Source organism: Dermacentor andersoni, chromosome 5, assembly GCF_023375885.2.
Source record: "Dermacentor andersoni chromosome 5, qqDerAnde1_hic_scaffold, whole genome shotgun sequence".
Lineage (NCBI taxonomy): Eukaryota > Metazoa > Arthropoda > Arachnida > Ixodida > Ixodidae > Dermacentor > Dermacentor andersoni.
The window spans coordinates 200,298,577-200,318,970 of NC_092818.1; the positions used below are offsets into that span (position 1 = coordinate 200,298,577).

Below are 20,394 nucleotides of genomic sequence, written 5' to 3' on the forward strand. Positions count from 1 at the left end.
CCCATGAAAACGCTTAGATCGTCGCAAGAAGTCGCGGCTAGTTAGAAAAGATTGCTAAACGCAATTAGAGTGACAAAATTTTCCAGAACCACAAATCAGAAAGCGCGGATTAGGGAAAGTGAGGATTTTCCGGCGGAATTATGGCCGGGAGACGTTATGACTGGGACTTGGCTCATAATATTTCAAGTATTTTCTTCTGTATTATGCAGACCACTTCAGGAGAGTTTAGCCTTCTTATGTGCAGGCGTTGGTGGCAGAGATTCTGGGACACTGTTTACAGAGCGCGGCGTCCTCTTTATAGGGACCCTGAACCATTTCTCCGGCTTGGTTGAAAAACACATTCTGCAGATAGCATACGCTGCTGTGAGTATCTCATAGAAATTATGCGCTCGTGCGCGGAACGTAGAGCTCACAAGCGGAGCGCGAGGTCACCTTTTTCTCAAACACTCTCTTTCAAAAAGGGCCTTCTCCTCACCCGTTTCGGGGCTGCTGGCGGTTGCATAGAGTTGTCTACAATTATTGTATGAAACTCTGTGGGCGGCTGCCCCATGACGTCAACGGGCGAATTTCCATAGAGTCCTGCCATTGGCCGATAGCTGAAATCAATTTAAAAAATGTTGTTTGGATCAGTGCGCTCCTTTCCGCTGTTACTGTGTATATTTAGTGGCGCAGTTTAATAGAGAGACTCTGCGCAATATTGCATTTTTAATTTCGGTTTAAGAAATATGAACTTACGGAGGGAAGTCGACTATGTCTGCTAACGCTCGGCGGCGGCCACCCTTGCAGGAACTAAACTTTGGTCACTGAGCCACAGTGGATGACGTTGCTCCCGACGCGTCCCGAGCCTGCCTGAGCGCCAACATGTGTCGCAATCATTGTCGAAGCTCGTTGCGAGCGAACGTAAAGGCGACGTTTCGTTCTACCCTCGGAAAATATGTAAATGCCGAAGATATAAGTGCGAAAGGAAATGTGCTACTCGTGTCAATCGGCGTGAGAATAGCCGTGCGTAGCTATCTAGTTCACTGTAGCACAGTAAAGGGATGGGACACCATGAACTCAGCCGTAAGCCGAGGAATAGCCTCAGAGTTAGGAGCGTAGCAAGCGCCAGCATCGGAAGTAGTGGCCGTCTCCGTCAACATCCAAAACCAAATTTGAACTACACGCCAAGGTGACGTTCAGTAAGCGGAGCGTTGTGGGCAAGCCCCCTTACCAGCAGCCTCCGTAGTGCAAACCATTGAAGAAGGAACCAGAGCACCGGTAAGGGGCACCAGAGGCGATCGTTGATTACCAATAGCTCCGCTTCTGCTGAACACATAGAAGTACTTCTTGCGGCAAAGTATTCCAGGGGCCGTATTCTGTAGCGGTTCCTTTGGGAACCGGTTCCTTTGGGCTGTTGCCATTGGTCGGCGTTTCGTTGTCGTCATCCCTGGTGGGCGGGACGACAAATTTTGATGACGTCACACAGGTTGCCAATCTTCTGGAAAGGAACCGGTTCCCTGCTAGGAGAGGAACCGCGGAGAAGTGGTTCTCTCGAGGGTCGCGCGCGGGGGCGAGCATGATGTCGAGGGTTGCTAGGGCAACCGTGGCTGCCGGCTAACCTCGCGCCAGCTGACGAGCCGGCACCTAGACGAGACGAGACAGAGACGGCAATGGCGGCTCCTTTGGTTGTGTTGCTGGGGAGTGCCGAAAGACAACGACGCGACGAGAGGCAACGACGCGACGCGTTCGGCATGGCCGAACAAGAGTTTCGAAGGCATTTTAGGCTCTCCAAAGACATAGTGTGACGTCTTTGCGATGAGCTGGAAGGACATCTCGGACCTCAAAGATTTCGTGGTGTCGACATTACGATGAAAGTGCTGTGCGCGCTGCGGTTTTTTGCCACCGGGAGCTTTCAACAGTGCGTCGGGAATGAAGAAGCGATTGCACTGTCGCAGCCTTCGATCAGCCGGATCATTACAGCCGTCGCCAAGGCCATTACGGTTGTGGGCAAAGAAAAAGGATGGGTTAGATTCCCATCCACGGCGCAACAGAAAGCCGCCGTCAAGGAAGGCTTTCTTAGCCGTGGAAAAATTCCAGGAGTTCTAGGATGTGTGGACGGGAGTCTGATAGCCATCGTTCGCCCTAAGAAGCTCGGCCCCGGCGAAACGGAATCGTACTGGAGCCGTAAAGGGTATTACGCCCTCAACTGCATGGTCGTGAGTATTGTTCATTGACAAATATTTTCGATATGTGATTGCGCCAGTGCACGTTGTAAAAAACTTCGTTTCGTTATTTTTCATCAATTGCCGGTAATACTTGCGTTCCTATTCGAGAAAGTAGCGTTTGTGTTGTATGTGTAATGACGACTTTGATCTTGGCAATAGAACCCGGCCGCACTTTTTCAGTGCTCTCTAATCACAGTTGAATAGCCTTTTCGATGCTACAATGTAAACACATTACGCGCGACTTAAACCGGAATAGACGCCGTAGCAGTGAAGGGAGTCTTCGTCTGCGAGCGATCCTAACAGAAGACGAGCCCTTGTGATTCTTATTCGACGTAAAACTAAAGCATTGTGGCCAACAGACTGTAAACGTGAAAAGGAACATCCCATCAATGAAAATGGTGTGAGGGAGAATGAGAATGTGTGGACACCCATTTGCTCTAGCTGTTAATACGGCACATGCTGCCACTTCCGCGTTCTTTCGCTTGTAATAGGCACTTTGTCTGGAAAAACAAGAAAAAAACACAGGTGGCACTCTCTAGCAGAATCTTGTACAATATGGACGGAAGAAACCAAAGGAATTATTTTGCACATTGTGTTGTGACCGCACGCCATACATGAGCACATGTACACATGCCAACATTGCATTTGTAGATAACATTGTTATCATGCTGATGATTAGTTCAACTGCCTACTGCGTATGTTGATATCTCCTTTTCTGTAATTGTGTTGGCTGACTGAACAGTAACTGATTGGCAAGTAGTGTTGTAAGCAAAAGTTTGTGCCAGATATTTGTTGCAGTGGCATTGACACCTTCTCTTTGCTTTCTCTTACGAGGTGTGTGATGCAAAGCTGAATATCCTGGCAATTGACCCACGGTTTCCGGGATCGTGCCACGATTATTTCGTTTGGAGGCATTCTGCATTTCGCCGCCGCCTCACTCGTGGCCTGTTACTTCATGGAGAAGTCTTGCTTGGTAAGTGCACCTAAAGTAGCAGTGCTTCTTCCACATGTAAAACATACACAGTCAAATAGTTTTGCATCCTAGCAAGTTTTAAGAAAGCGTGATTTGCTAGAAATGTGTTGTGAATGTAGCAGTACCTAATGAACCTGCAGCGACTATCGAGAGAAACATGTCTCTCTTAGAAGGCAGATATTTTTACCAGCATGTATACAACAGCTGACATGTTATTCTGTTTATTTACTTATTAATTTCAATACACTGAATGCCACGTGGAGCGTTACAGGCAGGGGTGTAATTCTACAGAACACGTCGAAATGGCAGTTTTCAAGTATGATGGAAAAGGGTTGGTGACAATGGACTCGGGTAGCTGGTTCCTGGTCACTGTCCTTGGAACGAAGGAATAAGCGTGTGCGTGAAACATTCGGCATCGACGTTAGTGATCGGTGTAGTATATATTGTAGAATAGTGCAAGTTGCGCTATTTTTCTTTGTGTCACAATGTCTGCAATTTTTTTTGTTGCAGCGACATGTGGTGCTGGAGTGATTATAAAGGATCAAACGGGTAGCTCGAGTTCGGGTACCTTCACGAGAAGAGGTACGAAAAGTAGAGTAAGGATCCCAGATACTGGCAGCATATTCGAGAGTAGACCTTAGAAGTGTTTTATAAAATAACACTTCTGAAGAGAGAAGAGCTAATTAGTTTTAGTGGAGGATGTACATTTAGGGAGAAGCAAATGGGATGAGCGGAGTAGAAAACCACGAGTATGAAATAAATATTACATGTCCAACTTAACCCGAGAATGAGATTTGCAGCCGAGACAACAGGTGAAATTGGGCTTTTCTTTAAAATGAGTCGAACTTTCTTTACAACTTTCTGGGAAGGTCAATGTTCGATAGATATTGCAACAATAAATCCAAGACCCGCTGCTGTTGTAAAAGGGCCCTGGCGTAGACTGTGTTCTTGCATTGTGCCTTAATGTATCCACGTTCGTTCACTGACGTGCAACACTTTACAGGGGACTCTGGTTACCCGCTAGAGCCATGGACCATGACTCCTGTGCCTGGTCACCCAAATCGCCTCACGGCAGAGGGGCGCTATAATGAGGCACACGCATCAATGCGAAATGCCGTTGAGCGTTGCATAGGAGTCGTCAAGAGCCGCTTCCGATGCCTGCAGAGGTATCGGGTGCTCCACTACTCGCCTCAGAAAGCAGCCACTATTGTTGCAGCTTGTGCAGCGCTGCATAACCTCTGCCTTGCAGCAGGCGTGCCTCTGCCAGACGACCCAGGTGACGACGGTGCACATGACGACAGCGCACAGGAGCCAGCCCAGGCACAAGTGCCGCTTCAAGTACAGGTGCCACCGCAGGCGCACCCTGTACAGCCTTCTCGAGCTTTGTTTCAAAGAGGCCGTGCGGTGCGTGAATCCATAGTTGGTGTGTTTCGGCTGCCCAGAAATTTGCGCATTGCCTACCTGCAAAGTGTGCGCCGGCGCATTCGCTGGCAAATGAGGTGGAGATATGTGCTGGTGTAACATGTTTTATTTTTATTATCGTAAAAGTAAATAGGCCGTGCACTTCAACATAACACATTGCGTGTGCTCACATGTGGCTAATCATAGTATGCGGCATACTGCAGTAGTGGAAAGCACATGATTTGTCTATGTTGAGCATGACAGATACACATGCAGTGACAAATAACCATGTGCCATTATGTTACTCCTTTGCTTTGTTCACTGTACTTTTGAATATTGTCTCGCCAGGGAATTTTCTTTAAATAAAGGTTATTTCCAAGGTGAATGGCAACCAATCTTGCATTGTTGAATATTGCTTTGCAATGCCTATTTTACTGTGCAGTATGCATTGTTCCAAAGCTGAAGATGTCTGTTCATGTGTGACACGCAAGAGCAGCATGAGTTACACAGCAACTGAAATGTCGTCAGCAATCTGTATAGCACATATTGAAACGTATAGCAACAAACGAGACATGTCAAGCACTTATTGGAGCAGGATTTCGTTAAATAGCAGACACTCATGCTTACTACTGCTTTGTTTAAACTCAAGAGTTGCTTCAACATTGCATTTCTTGCACACATGATTTCACATAATGCTCGTAATTGCTGCTTAACAAGGTGCAACAATATAAACAAAATCATGACAATGAAACATTTCTTTATTTATTCATTTTATTCATTGGGTACCTGCTTCGCCATTCAGGCATTACAGCAGGGAGGGTACAACTCATATAAATGAACACTCAGAATTACACTCATAAAGCATGGAAGAAATCATCATTTGAACAAATACAGACAGTGTCAGGTGGTAGAGTATTCCAGTCTCTTATAGTACGAACATAGAAAGAGTAGCGGAAAGCGTCACTTTTAACCCTCTATTGCATGGCGTCCCATATTTGGCACATACCGGTTACCATTCTTTTTCGCATGTGTGAGATTCCCAGTTGAGAATGTGATACCGTCAGAGTAAATCTCGTAGTTATGCGCACTTATTATGGGCAAGTGCTGCCATCTCTTGAGTGATACGCAAAACAGAGGTGAAGTAGATTTTGGGATGCGACGTGAAACTCTGAGGGGGCAAACACGAGCAATTGGTTTTTTTTTTCTCTGAAAAGTTCGACCGCAGAAACGTAGAAAAATTATTTTGGCATATTTTTTGGCCTCGCCAATTAAAGGCAGTTACTAGTTTTCTCAATTTTGCCTGCAACTACAGCAGAGAAACCGAAATCGGTGTGTGCCATATTTGGCACAGTATGAACTTGAAATACAACATATGGTAACGTGCTGCCATCTGTTCAATAGCCCGAAGCTGCAGGTCACTCTATCACAAGATGTAATTTTGACGATCGGTACGGTGAGGGCGAATTGTCTACCAAACAGCCGCCTGAAAAGTGAAAAGGAACTGAAATGTAAAGGAAGTGGTGCTTCAGAGGCACTCACAAGCGCGATAGATGACGTAGAGTTATCGTGTGTGCGTTGATACGACAACCGCGCCGTGACATTTCTGTCGAGCTTTGATGGGAGAGATCCAGTCCAAAAGACTCAGCGCTGGTTTACCTCCGCCAAGGTGTTTCGCGAAATTGATTGCCCCAGCGTAGTAAAGGTCCATAACAGGCACATGGGTGGTGTCGACCTGCTGGACTCTCTGTTTGGACTTTACTGCATACATATCAGATGTCGAAGAAATGGCACTTTCGAATTTTTACGCCTATGCTAGACTTATCGGTACTAACAGCATGGGTATTGTACAGGAGGGTGCAGGAGCAGCTTAGGAGGAGACAAGTACTACCGCTGGCTCAATTAAAAGCAGAAATTGCAGAATGCCTTACCTCGCATAACAAGTGCCTATCCAACTAGCGACCAGGAAGGACTTCTAGTCAGGACATCGAATTCCATGTTCAAGTCAAAAAAGCACAGGGACCAGCGGCCGCAATGCCACCCAAAGACGACCGATCTGACCAAGTCAGCCACTGGCCAGAATTTGACGAGAAGAAACAAAGATGTAAGCGGCCACCTTGCACAAACAAGTCGTTGGTAAGATAGAAGAAGTGAAACACTCATCTGTGCCTGAACGCAGCAAACAACTGTTTCATTTCATTCCCCACATCACATTAAAAGGCCACCATCCGTGAAGCTTTGTTTTCCACCCATGGCAGCAAGAGCGCTCAGCCATCTTCATGGTGTGCCATATTTGGCACAAAGCTTTATCTTTATTATTACAGTCATGTTTGTTCATTCAATCAATAATGAAAGCTGAAAAAATGACTTTCATAATTCATGCAATAGAGGGTCAAAAGGAATCTCACATATTTTTAATTTGTGATCTCGCCTTTTAGAAACATATGTGGGCGGCTGAAAATACAATTACCTGGCTATCCCCGTATTAGAGTGGTATATGTTATGAAGAAATTTTAATCTGAGATTTCGGCGACGGTGTTCAAGAAGATGCCAATTTAATGCTTTTTTGCTTTCTGTCATGCTAAGCATCCTGTCATAATTGTCAAGGACAAACCGAACTGCCCTGTTCTGCACTTTTTCTAGTTTATCTACAAGTTCTGTAGCATATGGATCCCAGCAAACACACGCATACTCCAGTGTACTGCGCACATGTGTGAAATACAGTTGCTCCCTAAGTTTCTGTGGCAAGCTACTAAAGTTATGTTTCAAAAAATCTAATGCTCCGACAGCCTTGTTCGTAACATGAGTAACGTGTCTGTTCCACCTTAGATCAGCAGAAAAAAATACATCTAAGTATTTATATTCTGACACTTGTTCAAGAGTAGCATTATTTATAGTGTTACGATTGCTGTCGTATGAGCTCTTCCAGGTAAAGGTGACGTGGACACTCTTTTTCTCATTCAGTGACATTTTCCATTTTTCACACCATATGGCAATCAAATCCAAATCGTGTTGTAGTGCTTGTTGGTCAGATTCGCTGTTGATGACCCTATATACTATACAGTCATCTGCAAACATTGTAAATATTTATTTATTTATTTACATGTACCTTACAGGCCTTCGAGAAGGTATAGTGTAAATGGGGAAATACGGTAACATATTAGTATGGAATCGGGAAAGAAATAAACTGCAGCATAATGAAAGGAGTACGCACAGAACATGGAAAATTATTACATTAGCAAATACGATATGTAGAGCAATAACAATAAATGGTAAACAACAACATAATAGCATAATAACATTGTAAACGTTTTTGCATGTTATACAGTAGTAAGTATTGTAAAGAAATTGGGACCACTGAAATTCTTTAACTTGTAGAAAAAATGCAAGAAAATTACAAAAGACATGACGTGTTTAGACGGTTGAAACGGCATATTGATCGTTTAGCAGATTGCGAAATGCAGTGTGTTTATATTGGCATGCAATGGTATCTGGTAGTGCGTTCCATAAACGGACCGCACGGGGCAAAGTTGAAAAATTAAAAGCGTGTGTGTTGCCATAAATCGCGACAGCGCGTCGACTTGGCGTTGACCTATTGAAACCCATGCGCTGATGTTCACCTCTTCGTCGGGCTCGAAGAACGGCGGGCAGACTCCGATGGCGCTCGCCCTTCCAACTAGGGAGAGGACGCGCCCTCGCGGTCCGGGCAGGCTGCCTCCTCCGGTTCCTCTGTGATTAACACGTTTGTTAGAATATGGTGCGCAAAAGCTCCGTCAACGAGTGTGCTTACCTGCTTTCGGCGTGCAAGGCGGCTGCATCACGGCGGGCGTTATACACATCTTTCTTCCACACGCCGCGCCATTGGGCTGCAGTTTTCACTGCCGGGCCCTCAGCATTCAGCAAGGCAGTCACTGGCTGCCAGAGCTCCTCCTTGCGCGCCGCCGTCAGCTGTTGACCCAGCACACACGACGCCTTCGCAAGGTAGGGGTGCTCTTCAACAAATGACACGAGTATATCGCGCGGCCTCGCTCAAACATGAGGACCCAGTTTCGGATTCGGCGCGCAAACTGGCAAGTCCAAAACGTAAACAAAGCGAGGCAACTTGTTTGCATAACGTATGGCACACCACCTAGCGACTAAATAAGAAAACAACACAAATAAAATTACAACTCCCAGTAGCGGTCTGCGCCGCAAGCTCACATTTATTACTGAAAATATATTTGCAAGTGTTCTATACAAACCAATGTTTTTTTATCAAACCAGCAACATCCTTCAATTGCTATACCGTCCCCTAAGTACAAACAAAAATGATGACGTGATCTTCCGGCAGACCGCCGCTCGTTGATTGGTTCCCCTCACGCCGCCCCGTTCCACTCTTTCTCCGAGTGACGTAATCCAGACGTAACAGCCAAAGGGAACCGGTTCCCAAAGGAACCGCTACAGAATACGGCCCCAGCGCTTCCCTTCTATTGGTACCCATTCTATAGCCCTAATGCTCCACCGGTTATCTAACCTACGCATTATATGACCTGCCCAGCGCCATTTTTGTTTCTTAATGTCAATTAGAATATTGGCTATCCCTGTTTGCTTTCTGTTCCACACCGCTCTCTTCTTGTCTCTTAACGTTATGCCTAGCATTCTTCGTTTCATCACACTTTGCGCGGTCCTTAACTTGTTCTCAAGCTTCTTTGTCAGTCTTATCTTATGTCAGCACCGGTAGAATGCATTGATTGTACATCTTTCTTTTTAATGATAATACTAAGCTTCCAGTCAGCATCTGACAATGTCTGCCGAATGCACTCCATACCATTTTTATTCTTCTGTACATTTCCTTCTCATGATCAGGCTCCGCTGTGAGTAATTGACCTAGGTAAACGTACTCCTTCACAGACTCTAGAGGCTGACTGGAGATCCTCAACTCTTGTTCCCTTGCCCGGCTATTGATCATTATCTGTGTCTTCTGCATATTAATCTTCAGCCCCACTCTTATGCTATCTTTGTTACGGTCCTCAAGCATTTGTTGTAACTCGTCCCCAGTGTTGCTGAACAGGACAACATCATCTGCAAACCGAAGGTCGCTGAGATCTTTGCCGTCGATTCTTACTCCTAATCCTTCCCAATTTAATACCTTGAATACTTCCAAGCACGTAGTAAATAGCATTGGAGGGATTGTGTCTCCTTGTCTTACCCCTTTCTTTACAGGTATCTTCCTACTTTTCTTGTGGAGAATTACGGTAGCTGTGGAATCTCTCTAGACACTTTCCAAGATATTTACGTAAGTGTCCTGTACTCCTTGATTATGTAATGCATCTATGACTGCTGGTATCTCTACTGAATCAAATGACTCTTCCTAATCTATAAATGCCATATAGACAGGCTGATTGTACTCTGCGGATTTCTCGATTACCTGATTGATGACGTAGATGTTATCCATTTTAGAGTATCAATTCCTGAAACCTGCCTGCTCCGTTCGTTGACTGAAGTCCAGTGTTGACCTTATTCTATTGGAGATTATCTTGGATAATATTTTATATTACACTGGAAGTAAGCCAATGGCCCTATAGTTTTTCAATTCTTTAACGTCTCCCTTTTGTGGATTAGTATAATGTTGGCAGTCTTCTAGTTCTCTGGGACACTTGCAGTCGATAAATAGTTCGTACAAAGGGCCGCCAGTCTCTCAAGCATTATGTCCCCACGATCTTTGATTAAATAGGCTGTTATTGCATCATCTCCGGTCGCTATTCCCCGTTTCATGTATTGCAAGGCCCTTCCTACCTCATCGCAAGTTATAGAAGGAGTCTCTGCAACCTGTTCATTTCTTCTTCGAATGAAGGTATCGTGGCCCCTCTGGGCTCTGTAGTGGTGAGCGTAGAATTCGTCCGCCGCTTTTACTATACCTTCGAAATTGCTGATGATATTACCCTTGTTATCTTTCAGTGCATACATCTTGGTTTATCCAATGCCAAGTTTCCTTTTGACTAATTTCAAGCTGCGTCCATTTTTTACTGCTTCCTTAGTCTCTCTCACGTTATAATTTTGAATATCCCTTATTTTCTCCTTATTGATCAGCTTTTACAGTTCCGCGAAATCTATCTGATCTCTTGAGTTGGACACTTTCATTTTTTGTCGTTTCCTTATTAGGCCATTTGTTACTTGGGAGAGCTTGCCTACAGGTTGCCTTGGTGCCTTACCTCCCACTTCAGTTTCTGCTTCTGAAGCCACCGTAGTTACGGCTTCATTAATTACCTCTATGTCACCTTCATCTCTGTTCTAAGGCTGCATATTTGTTTGGAAGTGCCAACCTGAATTGGTCTGCTTTGACCCTTACTATGTCTAGGTTGGCCTGTTTCTTCTTGACCAATTTTACTCTTTCTTTCTTCAAATTGAGGTGAATCCTAGCCCTCGCTAACCTATGATCACTGCACTTTATCCTACCTAACACTTCTACATCCTGCACTATGCTGGGATCGGCAGAAATATGAAGTCAGTTTCATTTCTTGTTTCACCATTAGGGCTTTTCCAAGTCTACTTTTTGTTCCAACGCTTCGTCAAAAGGGTGTTCATGATTCGCAGCTTATTCCGTTACACGAATTCTACAAACATCTCTCCTCTAACGATTCTAGAATCGATGCCGCAGTTGCCAATAGCCTGTTCACTCGCCTGTTTTTCCCCACTTTTGCATTGAAGTCACCCATTACTACTATATACCGAGTTTTCACTTTTCGCATCGCTAATTCAACATCTTCATAAAAGTGATCTACTTCCTCATAGTCCTCACTGGATGTTGGAATGTAGGCTTGTACTACCTTTAACCTATACCTCGTATTAAGTTTGATTACGACTACTACTACCCTCTCGTTAATGCTGTAGAATTCGTAAATGTTGCCCGCTATGTCGTTATGGATTAGGAATCCTACCCCGTTTTGCTTCTTAACAGGGAGACCCCTATAGCAGAGGACATGGCCGTTATTTAGCAATGTATAAGCCTCACCAGTTCTTCTAATCTCACTAAGGCCGATAATATCCCAAACAACGTCTGATAGTTCTTCAAAAAGTCCTGCTAAGCTAGCCTCACTCGACAGAGTTCGGCTGTTAAACGTTGAGAGGGTCAGTTTCCATTGACGGCCTGTCCGGAACCAGAGATTCCTAGCACCCTCTGCTGCGTTACAGGTCTGACCACCGCCTTAGTCAGGTGCTACGCAGCTGCTAGGGACTGAGGGTCATTTGTTGATCGAATGAGTCATTTGCGAGAGAGTGGCCGAATACTGCACCAGGGGGGCCAAATCCTGTTCTGGTGAGAGAGTGTCTTGTTGAAGCTCAGTGGGTCTTCCTAATTTGGTTGTACCTGGATTAGTATAGCCCCACTTGCTCTCCACATTTCTGCCGGTGTCAGGCGCCACTCAAAGCCTGGAGATGTAGTGTACGGGAGGGGAATTCAAGCTTCCCCCCTTCCAAAAAAAAAAAAAAAGCGAGGATTCGAACTTTTGACTGTGGCAACCGAACATCCAAGCTGGCTCAGTCAGATAAAGGCCAGAATACATGGAGCGAACTTTCACGACGAAGTTCGGGCGGCAGAAAATCTGCCGCGGCGCGACGCCGCATGTTCGTCGGGCTGCGCTACATGGAGCGAAGACAGGCCGGCCGCCGCCGGCGAGTCGCTGTGTTGTTATCAGTGTGGCTAGACGAGGCAAATGCGCTGTCGTGAAACACATGAGAAAAAAAAAATACTTTAACGGCAATTATTATCGCTTTTGAATTACGGAACACTCTAAAAAACGCGTAAAATTTTGTTTAGAAATGATTTCTAGTCTTTTTTATGTGTTTGAGACATTCATGTGCCGATGTAGTTTAAAGAAAGCGGCGATGCTATGCGTTGTGGCAACACTGGGCGGGTAAACAACGTTCGGCCACAGAACACCTATACAAACTTAGAGAAGGGAAACTGTACCTTCCACAGTGCTACGGAAATAAGCGTAGCGGTGGCGTCGTGAACTAAAGTATGTGACCACGGGTGGCGCTGTACAACAGGAAACGGAAACGGGGTTTTGCACACGCTTCACCAGGTTTGCACACGCTTTACCAGGTGTTCTGTGGCTTTACTGGGTTTCTGGCTGCTGCGCCTCGATCGTGCTCCCGCCAGTTTAGTTGCTGTGTAACAAACGTAGCGCCTACATATTTATGTAGGCGCTACGCTTGCCACACAGCAACCAAACTGGCGGGAGCACGATCGAGGCGCAGCAGAATACATGTAGCGCTGAGTCATATCGAGTTAAGGCACACTCTGAACTGACTTTTAAGGGCATTCCGAGCGGTTTTTCGTTTATTACGCCGCCGTTACGGCGAGTTGTGCCGCCGCGCTCCAGCTGTTGTATTTCGTGTAGGGCTACTGACAGAATGCGGTTTCCAGGTGGCACGATGGCCTCGACTGGAATAAACGCACACGACACCAAAGATTGAGTAAGCCTGAAAATATTTTATTTGCATTTTACAAGTACAACAAAAAGCACACGTCTACGCATCCACACAAACGCGGTTACATAGTCAAGAACATAGTCAAGAGATGGCTCATTAATAAGGGTAGCACAAACGCACAAGAAAGAAGACCTAAGCTACAAAACGTACGGTCGGCTGCTAAGTATATTAATTTCCCTGTCACCGCGTGTCACTTTTATACAGCATCTTTACAGCACTACCAGGCCGGGTAGTTTGGCGGAAAGAACGCAACAGCTTATACGGCCGTCAGCTGCCTCTTCCATACGGGTGTCATAATTATCCTAATCTCCGCATCATCGTCGTGCAAGTTCGCATACAGGTATCTGTATCTGAACCACATGTGCCAGCTTAATACACGTGTAGTGAAATTATGATAACCACTGCGTCTTATCAAACGTATTGGTTTTGCAAATGCGCATTACAGCTGACGGAACGACATACTGTAAGTGAAGCACAAGAGAACAAGGACAAAAGGAGGATACAACACTTGAAGAAATGAAGAATTAGTAGGCATACAGCAAACAAGCGATGACGGAGAACACACAATGATGCATCGGGTGTTCTGCGACATCGGTTTGCGTACTTAGGTGTTATGGAGATCAACGGCATAAAAACGTACCTTCAAGCGTACTCCCTCAACCTCCGCCGCATTCATTATGATAGTCAACGCCTAAACAAAATGAGGCACTATTCTTTGCCAAGAGTAGACCTTCTTACAGCAAGTCTATGTAATGACTCGCAGACGAAACCAGCATACTTTCGAAAATGTTTTACCGCCGTAGTATTCGAACGCCAACGGCCAGGAAACACATCGATACCAATAGGCTGTCGGCTGTCGGTGGTTAATCGAGCACAAAAACCTTGACGCTATGACTAAAAAGCAGCGTCAACAATCAAATTAAAAGAAAATCAACTTCCTATTTGCCTGAGGTAAAAAAGCATCCTTAGACACCTCGATTGTTCATGTCAATGGTTTGTGTAAATTAAAAAATTCAGCATGTTCAGCGCCCCTAGCAGAGAAAGCACAAATTAAACTATTCGACCAAATTACAGTAGCTCCACTTGCGCGCTTATGCTGAAACGCGCCTCGATCGATTTTTCGCCCTCTGTGGCCATTTGTTGAACTTGAGAGTGTGCGGGGCCTGGTTCGGCTCCTCCGACTCCGCGGCTCTATTCTGTGGCTCAACGCGCGCGCGGCCGAAGCAAGCAGACCCGAAAGTAGTGCACGTGAGCTTGTCTAACCATGGCTGTTATTAACTTGTTAAATTCCAGCCGCGCCGCTTTGGATGCCATGAATACGAAAAGCGGGAGACCGGCGTGAACGATAGAGCGGGATCGGGATACACGGACAAGCGGGGAAGCCTAGCCGGAAGTCGGGGCGGATAGTGGGACCTGATTGGCTCGCTTTCGGGCGCCGCTCGTTTGCCGCTTCCGGTATCGTCGCCGCCCGACGAACTTTTCTGCGCCGGCTGGATCGGCGGCGAACGACGTTTTCTCCGCCGCCGCGCGCCGCGCGTACGCCGCCGGGCGTCGAACGCCGACTATTCGTCGCATATTCGCTCCATGTATTCTGGCCTTAACCCTGCGGGCTGTCAGACCACCTTATGTCTGAGATTTGCAGCCCAAAGGATGCTTCGTGCTGGAAAACATGCTTGAATTATCTGCGGTATACGGGTTTTGCTGATCGCAAGAGGTGGCACAACACAGTATTTCTCAATGGTTCTAACATCGTGCACTGAGCACGTGCTGGTGGGCGAGTTGGTTATGCATGATTACAACGAAGGCGCCAAATAAAACAACGGTCGAAGGAAGGACACACGAGACAACCATGTGGTTGTCTCGTGTCTCCTTCCTTCGTCCGTTGTTTTATTTAGCGCCTTCATTGTAATCTAACATCGTGGTTTCGGAGTCTCCCGTACGCATACAGCCATGAACGTGGCTAGATACATGATATATTTTTGGTGAATTTGAACAACACTTAAAGGTAGTGTGGAAAAAGAAAAGAAAATTAGAGAAAAAAGACTTTCTGCGCTTACCGGCAATTCACTAGTCGCGTATGAACGGAGGTACACCAAACAGCTTACGGTCGCGTCTGCCTGCCTCAGACATCGGAGAAGTCTTTGCGAACGAGACGGAACTGATACTGATGCGCCGCCCAAGGCTGAGATGTCGCGTGTGAGGAGGCTGCATTAGCAGATACTATCGCTCAAATGGCAAATCCTCAGAGTGGCGATATGGGCCGCCAGAACAATATGGTTCTGAGCCGCGCGTAAAATAGGCGACCTTGGAAATGGCCTTGCTCTATGCTTGGAAAGCGCTCGCTTATACGATGCCTCCTTTAAGCTACAGTGAATGCGTCTGCGATCAGTTAGACTCAACCCCAAACAATGAAATCTTCCTTACCTCAGGAAGGAAGCCTTCATTGCAGTGAGGCTACCTTATGTCACTCTGAAAGCTTCCTTACTGAGGGGCCCTCGGTGAAGGCTTCCTTAGTGCTTCCTCAGCATAAGGTAGCTCCAAAGCTACCTTCATGCGTCCTTACGCCGCTCCTGGCCCTGAACGAGCGCTTCACCTCACTACTTAACCACGTGACCTTTGCCTGCGCATGCGCGCTGTCGCCCACCTGCGGAGAAGCGCGGGCATGGTACGTCTTGCCAGGCATGTTCGTTTCAGTCACGCTTGCGGCATGAAAGCGTTGCTAGGCGTTGCACGACGCCGGCGTGCCAGCGTTGATGGAGCACATCAAGTTTCGCACTGTAATGCGCTACTTTTTTCAAGTTTAGTAAACAAAACTAGAAGAAAGCGTCCACGCTTCTCTATATTAGTTCTTGAATTTAAAGATTTTGCGACGATACAACATTTTTTATTGAATAATGGTGTTCGCGTAAAGCGTTTAAGAGATAATCTCAAACCCAGGCATGCAGCAACCGCTCCTTACGAGAGGACGGGTGAAGGAAGCTTTCAGAGTACGCTTGCTTCCTCCATCGGTCCTTCGCTGTTAGGAGGCCTCACGTAAGGTTAGGAAGCACTCGAAGGAAAGGAACGTTTCATTGTTTAGGCCTCAGGGCCAAACAATGAAATATTCCTTACCTTAGTAAGGAAGCCTTTATTGCGGTGAGGCTACCTTATGTCACTCTGAAAGCTTCCTTACTGAGGGGCCCTCGGTGAAGGCTTCCGTGGTGCTTCCTCAGCATAAGGTAGCTAGCTCCAAAGCTACCCTCATGCGTCCTTACGCCGCTCCTGGCCCTGAACGAGCGCTTCACCTCACTGCTTAACCACGTGACGTTTGCTTGCGCATGCGCGCTGTCGCCCACCTGCGGAGAAGCGCGAGCACGGTACGTCTTGCCAGGCATGTTCGTTTCAGTCACGCGTGCGGCATGAAAGCGTTGCTAGGCGTTGCTAGGCGTTGCACGACGCCGGCGTGCCAGCGTCGATGGAGCACATCAAGTTTTGCACTGTAATGCGCTACTTTTTTCAAGTTTAGTAAACAAAACTAGAAGAAAGCGTCCACGCTTCTCTATATTATCACTTCAATTTAAAGATTGTGCGACGATACAACATTTTTTTATAGAATAATGGTGTTCGCGTAAAGATCTTAAGAGATAGTCTCGAACCCAGGCATGCGGCAACCGCTCCTTACGTGAGGACGGGTGAAGGGAGCTATCAGAGTACGCTTGCTTCCTCCATCGGTCCTTCGTTGTAAGGAGGCCTCACGTAAGGTTAGGAAGCGCTCGAAGGAGGGGAACGTTTCATTGTTTGGGCCTTAGAGTTAGGCGCACATTAAAGAACCCCAGGTGGTCAAAATAATCCTGAGTCCCCCCCCCCCCCCTCCTACGGCGTGCCCGACAATCATATAGTGGTTATGACACGTAAAACCTCAGAATTTAATCTAAAGGATGATTCAGTCTTTACAAAACAATCCACTCATTTCTGATTTTTGCCACTTATTATGATTCAATCTACAATATCGACGCTCTTATTTTCTTCTGTCGGAATTTAATCCTTCATATGAAAATGTTTACTTTCATAAATTGGTATTAATTAAATAAATTACCATCTTTAAGGACCTTTATTGTGCGACACAACTGGTCATCTTTCTTTAGGACTTGCATCCTAATCTTGGCTCTACATTATAGAACGATGCTTCATTCAGGAATATGCTAAGGTCTTTGATAAAGCACAGCCTTCTCTATTAATCTTGAATATATTACAAACTGTGAAAGCGTCAGGCAGGACGGCCAAGCTGCTTCCGTGGCTGGATACTTGAAGACGGGAACGCTTGGAGTCTAAACCGGTAGACCTCGTCCGTGATTAGAAGAATACGCGAGACAATACTTCCCGCACGTGTCACATCTCCTGATGCTGACAGCGATCGCGTGTCGAATCACCGTCGATGACCAAAGCATATCTTGCTTGCAACGCACCCTGAGATGTGCACAGATTACGCCTACTATGGCGACCACTATATCAATAATAATAATAATAATAATAATAATAATAATAATAATAATAATAATAATAATAATAATAGCAACAACAACAACAACAACAACTTTATTTACCATCGCTGTCGATGGGGGCGGTACAAAGAAAGAGCTAGGGCATACTTGACTGACTCTCTCCTCCTCCTCCCCGAACAAAAGACGTATTGTTCTTTATTTTCCTTTTTTTTTTTTTGGCTTGCAGCATCAGTGTGATCGAGACATACATAAACAAACATGAAATATAACAAAGAAATGGCAGAGCAAAAAGTGACAGTCACTTTAGCATACTCTACAGAGGCTGAAGCGTAGTCCGACCTTCGACCACCAAAGGTTGAGGGTCGGACGCCCCTTTTGATGCCATTAAATATTGGGGCATAACGCCGAACGGTCGAATTTTCGACCCATGAGCCATCTAATGCGTTCGGCTTAATAATTAATCACAGCATTCCAGTGCATAATATTGCTGTTGAAGTATACCGCATGAAGTGGCACAGATTCTAATACACAGAGCAGTGACAATGCATGAATAAAATATATAGCATAGCAATCTGTAATGCAAACACCAATGCATGTAGAATCACTATAGAGAAATACAATTAGAACAAGAAATAATGAGAACGCTGGTTTGATGATGTCAAATAATACTCGAGGTGAAATAGTATCTCTCACACCGACCGATCGTACGTGCGGTTAGGATTTCACCCAACACAGCCGTTGTAATGTTGAGCAACCGCTGCGGTTTGTCCACAGCCTGCAATGTAAACTTGTTTTCTGTTCACAGGCGCCACCCTGTCCACCCCAATGGCTGCGCGCCGCAGAGCGTCCGCAAGGCAAGCTGGAACCAGACTGGACCGAGGACTGCCTACACGTCAACATATGGACTCCGGGACTGAGCCCGGCCAAGCTGAGGCCAGTGGTGGTACTCTTGCACGGCGGACACTTCACCCACGGCTCCAACAGGCTGCGGCAGTACGACGGGGCCAGGATGGCCACACGCTGCGACTGCGTCGTCGCTGTACCGAACTACAGGTTCTGTGATGCGGCGAGCACAACAGCATTTCGCAGATTTCGCACTCCTCTTACTGAATTCTGAACGGCCGCGCGACGCCTGCTTGAAGGCATTGTTGAAGAGCACTTTCGGGAGAGAGCTGCAAACATTTGCTGCCACGGCGGCTATCGTACCGAGAACGAGTGATTTTAAATCTGGCATTGTGCGCTGCACTCAGCAGAAACCGCGCCGTGATAATTAAGGAGGTGCTCGAGCATTTTAAAGAAGGAGAGACAGATTCATTATGAATGTGGGATCAGTTTTGATTCGGCGCTTATTATACTGATCGAGTGTCTTAATTTTCACTAGTTCACAGACACATGCTGTAACAAGTATATGAAGCCAACAGGCAGCGATGCGAGGGATAGCGCAAGAAAAAATTATCTTAATCTTAATTGCAACGTGTAACTATGGAAAGCAAGGGAGAAAACACATGCTGCCGGTGAGAGCCACAACATCCGCATGACGCGTGCAAGGCGTACGACGGCGGCTGCCCTTTCTTGGTCATCTGTGAAACAACCTGGCAGTGCTGGCCAGATCCACTCTTGGGCGTGGCGGCGGAATTAAAATGTGCTATCAACCGCAGGTTTTGTTGGCGTACGTGATCTTGGGAGCGGTAAACTGGTCATTCGTATGCTGCTCCAATGGGCTGCCAATGTAGAGACTATGCAACGTGTGATAAGAAAAGGAGAACACTTGAGCCTCTCCCTTGATTCTTCGCGTTCTTGCGTCTCCATAGCAAATTCATAGCAACCGAAGTGCTTTCTAACGAGCACATGGTCTTTGCGCGCTTCCTTGAAATTATGGGATTTTACGTGCCAGAACCACGATCTGATTATGTGGCACGTCGTAGTGGGGGACTCCGGAATAATTTGGATTACCCGGGGTTCTTTAGCGTGCACTTAAAGCTAAACACCGCGGGTGTTTTCGCATTTCGCCCCCATTGAAATGTGGCCGCCATGGCCGGGATTCGATCCCGCGACCTCGTGCTTAGCAGCCCAACACCACAGCCACCAAGCAAGCAGCGACGGCGGGTCGCGCTTCCTTCTACCTTTGCATGGTTCGACGCCTCTATGGCGTTCCCGTTGTAATCGCAGACTGGGGGTGTTCGGCTTCCTGTTCGGGAACGTGTCCAGCTTCCCCGGCAACCAGGGTCTCTGGGACCAGCACCTGGCCCTGCAGTGGCTCAAGCGAAATGCGGCCGCCTTCGGTGGGGACCCGCGCAGCCTCGTCCTCTGGGGCGTCGACGCGGGCGCCATCAGCGCCGGCCTGCACATCCTCTCCCCGCTCGGTGGCGTCTCGCTCTTCTCCAGAGCCGTGCTGCAGGCAAGCAAGTCGACGCCTGTCGCGAACAAGGCGCACGTTTACTCCCGATGGGGAGGGGTGCCACACGAGGGTTGCCTTTCGCAGATTATCTCTCCAGTCACGCGCTGCAAGTGGGCGGCGTTTAATTAAACCACGGCATTGACAGCAAAGTTATTACGACAATGACGTGTCGATGAAATACGAGGAAGCATGTCGAACAGTATACGAGAAGCGGTATACTGTTTGGACGTGGGTATACGCGTCTAAGTGTGGTGCGGCTTGAGTGGCGGTATAAGCTGGCACAGTGGCACTTGTGCAGGTGATGCGTGAGAGGATTTGTGGAAGAGATGGGCGGCGACTTTGTGGTGCGATGCAAGGCCGGGAAGATTGGCTTGCGATATGAGTACCAACGAGCTAGACGTGTGTGGATAGAGAAAATGAATAGTACTGCATGGCTATGCACGGGTCTCAAACATGTTAATATGCTTA

General features: G+C 46.7%; 1 protein-coding gene and 2 long non-coding RNA genes across 3 annotated transcripts in view; 2 read left to right on the plus strand and 1 right to left on the minus strand.

The window, feature by feature from the left end:
• The window catches only part of LOC126532258 (acetylcholinesterase-like), a 37,035-nt gene that overhangs the window by 6,159 nt on the left and 10,482 nt on the right, over positions 1-20,394 (plus strand). Inside the window, exons 3-4 of the mRNA XM_072288406.1 lie at positions 18,334-18,581; positions 19,698-19,926. Coding sequence (XP_072144507.1) covers positions 18,334-18,581; positions 19,698-19,926 — 477 coding nt within the window. The remainder of the gene's footprint in view (positions 1-18,333; positions 18,582-19,697; positions 19,927-20,394) is intronic.
• On the plus strand, positions 1,348-4,184 carry LOC140218643 (uncharacterized). The gene is made up of 3 exons (XR_011894862.1): positions 1,348-2,195; positions 3,039-3,177; positions 3,688-4,184. It is a non-coding gene; the product is annotated as an uncharacterized lncRNA (long non-coding RNA).
• Positions 5,332-9,025, minus strand: LOC140218644 (uncharacterized). The gene is made up of 2 exons (XR_011894863.1): positions 8,366-9,025; positions 5,332-8,304 (listed from the first exon to the last, which is right to left on the minus strand). It is a non-coding gene; the product is annotated as an uncharacterized lncRNA (long non-coding RNA).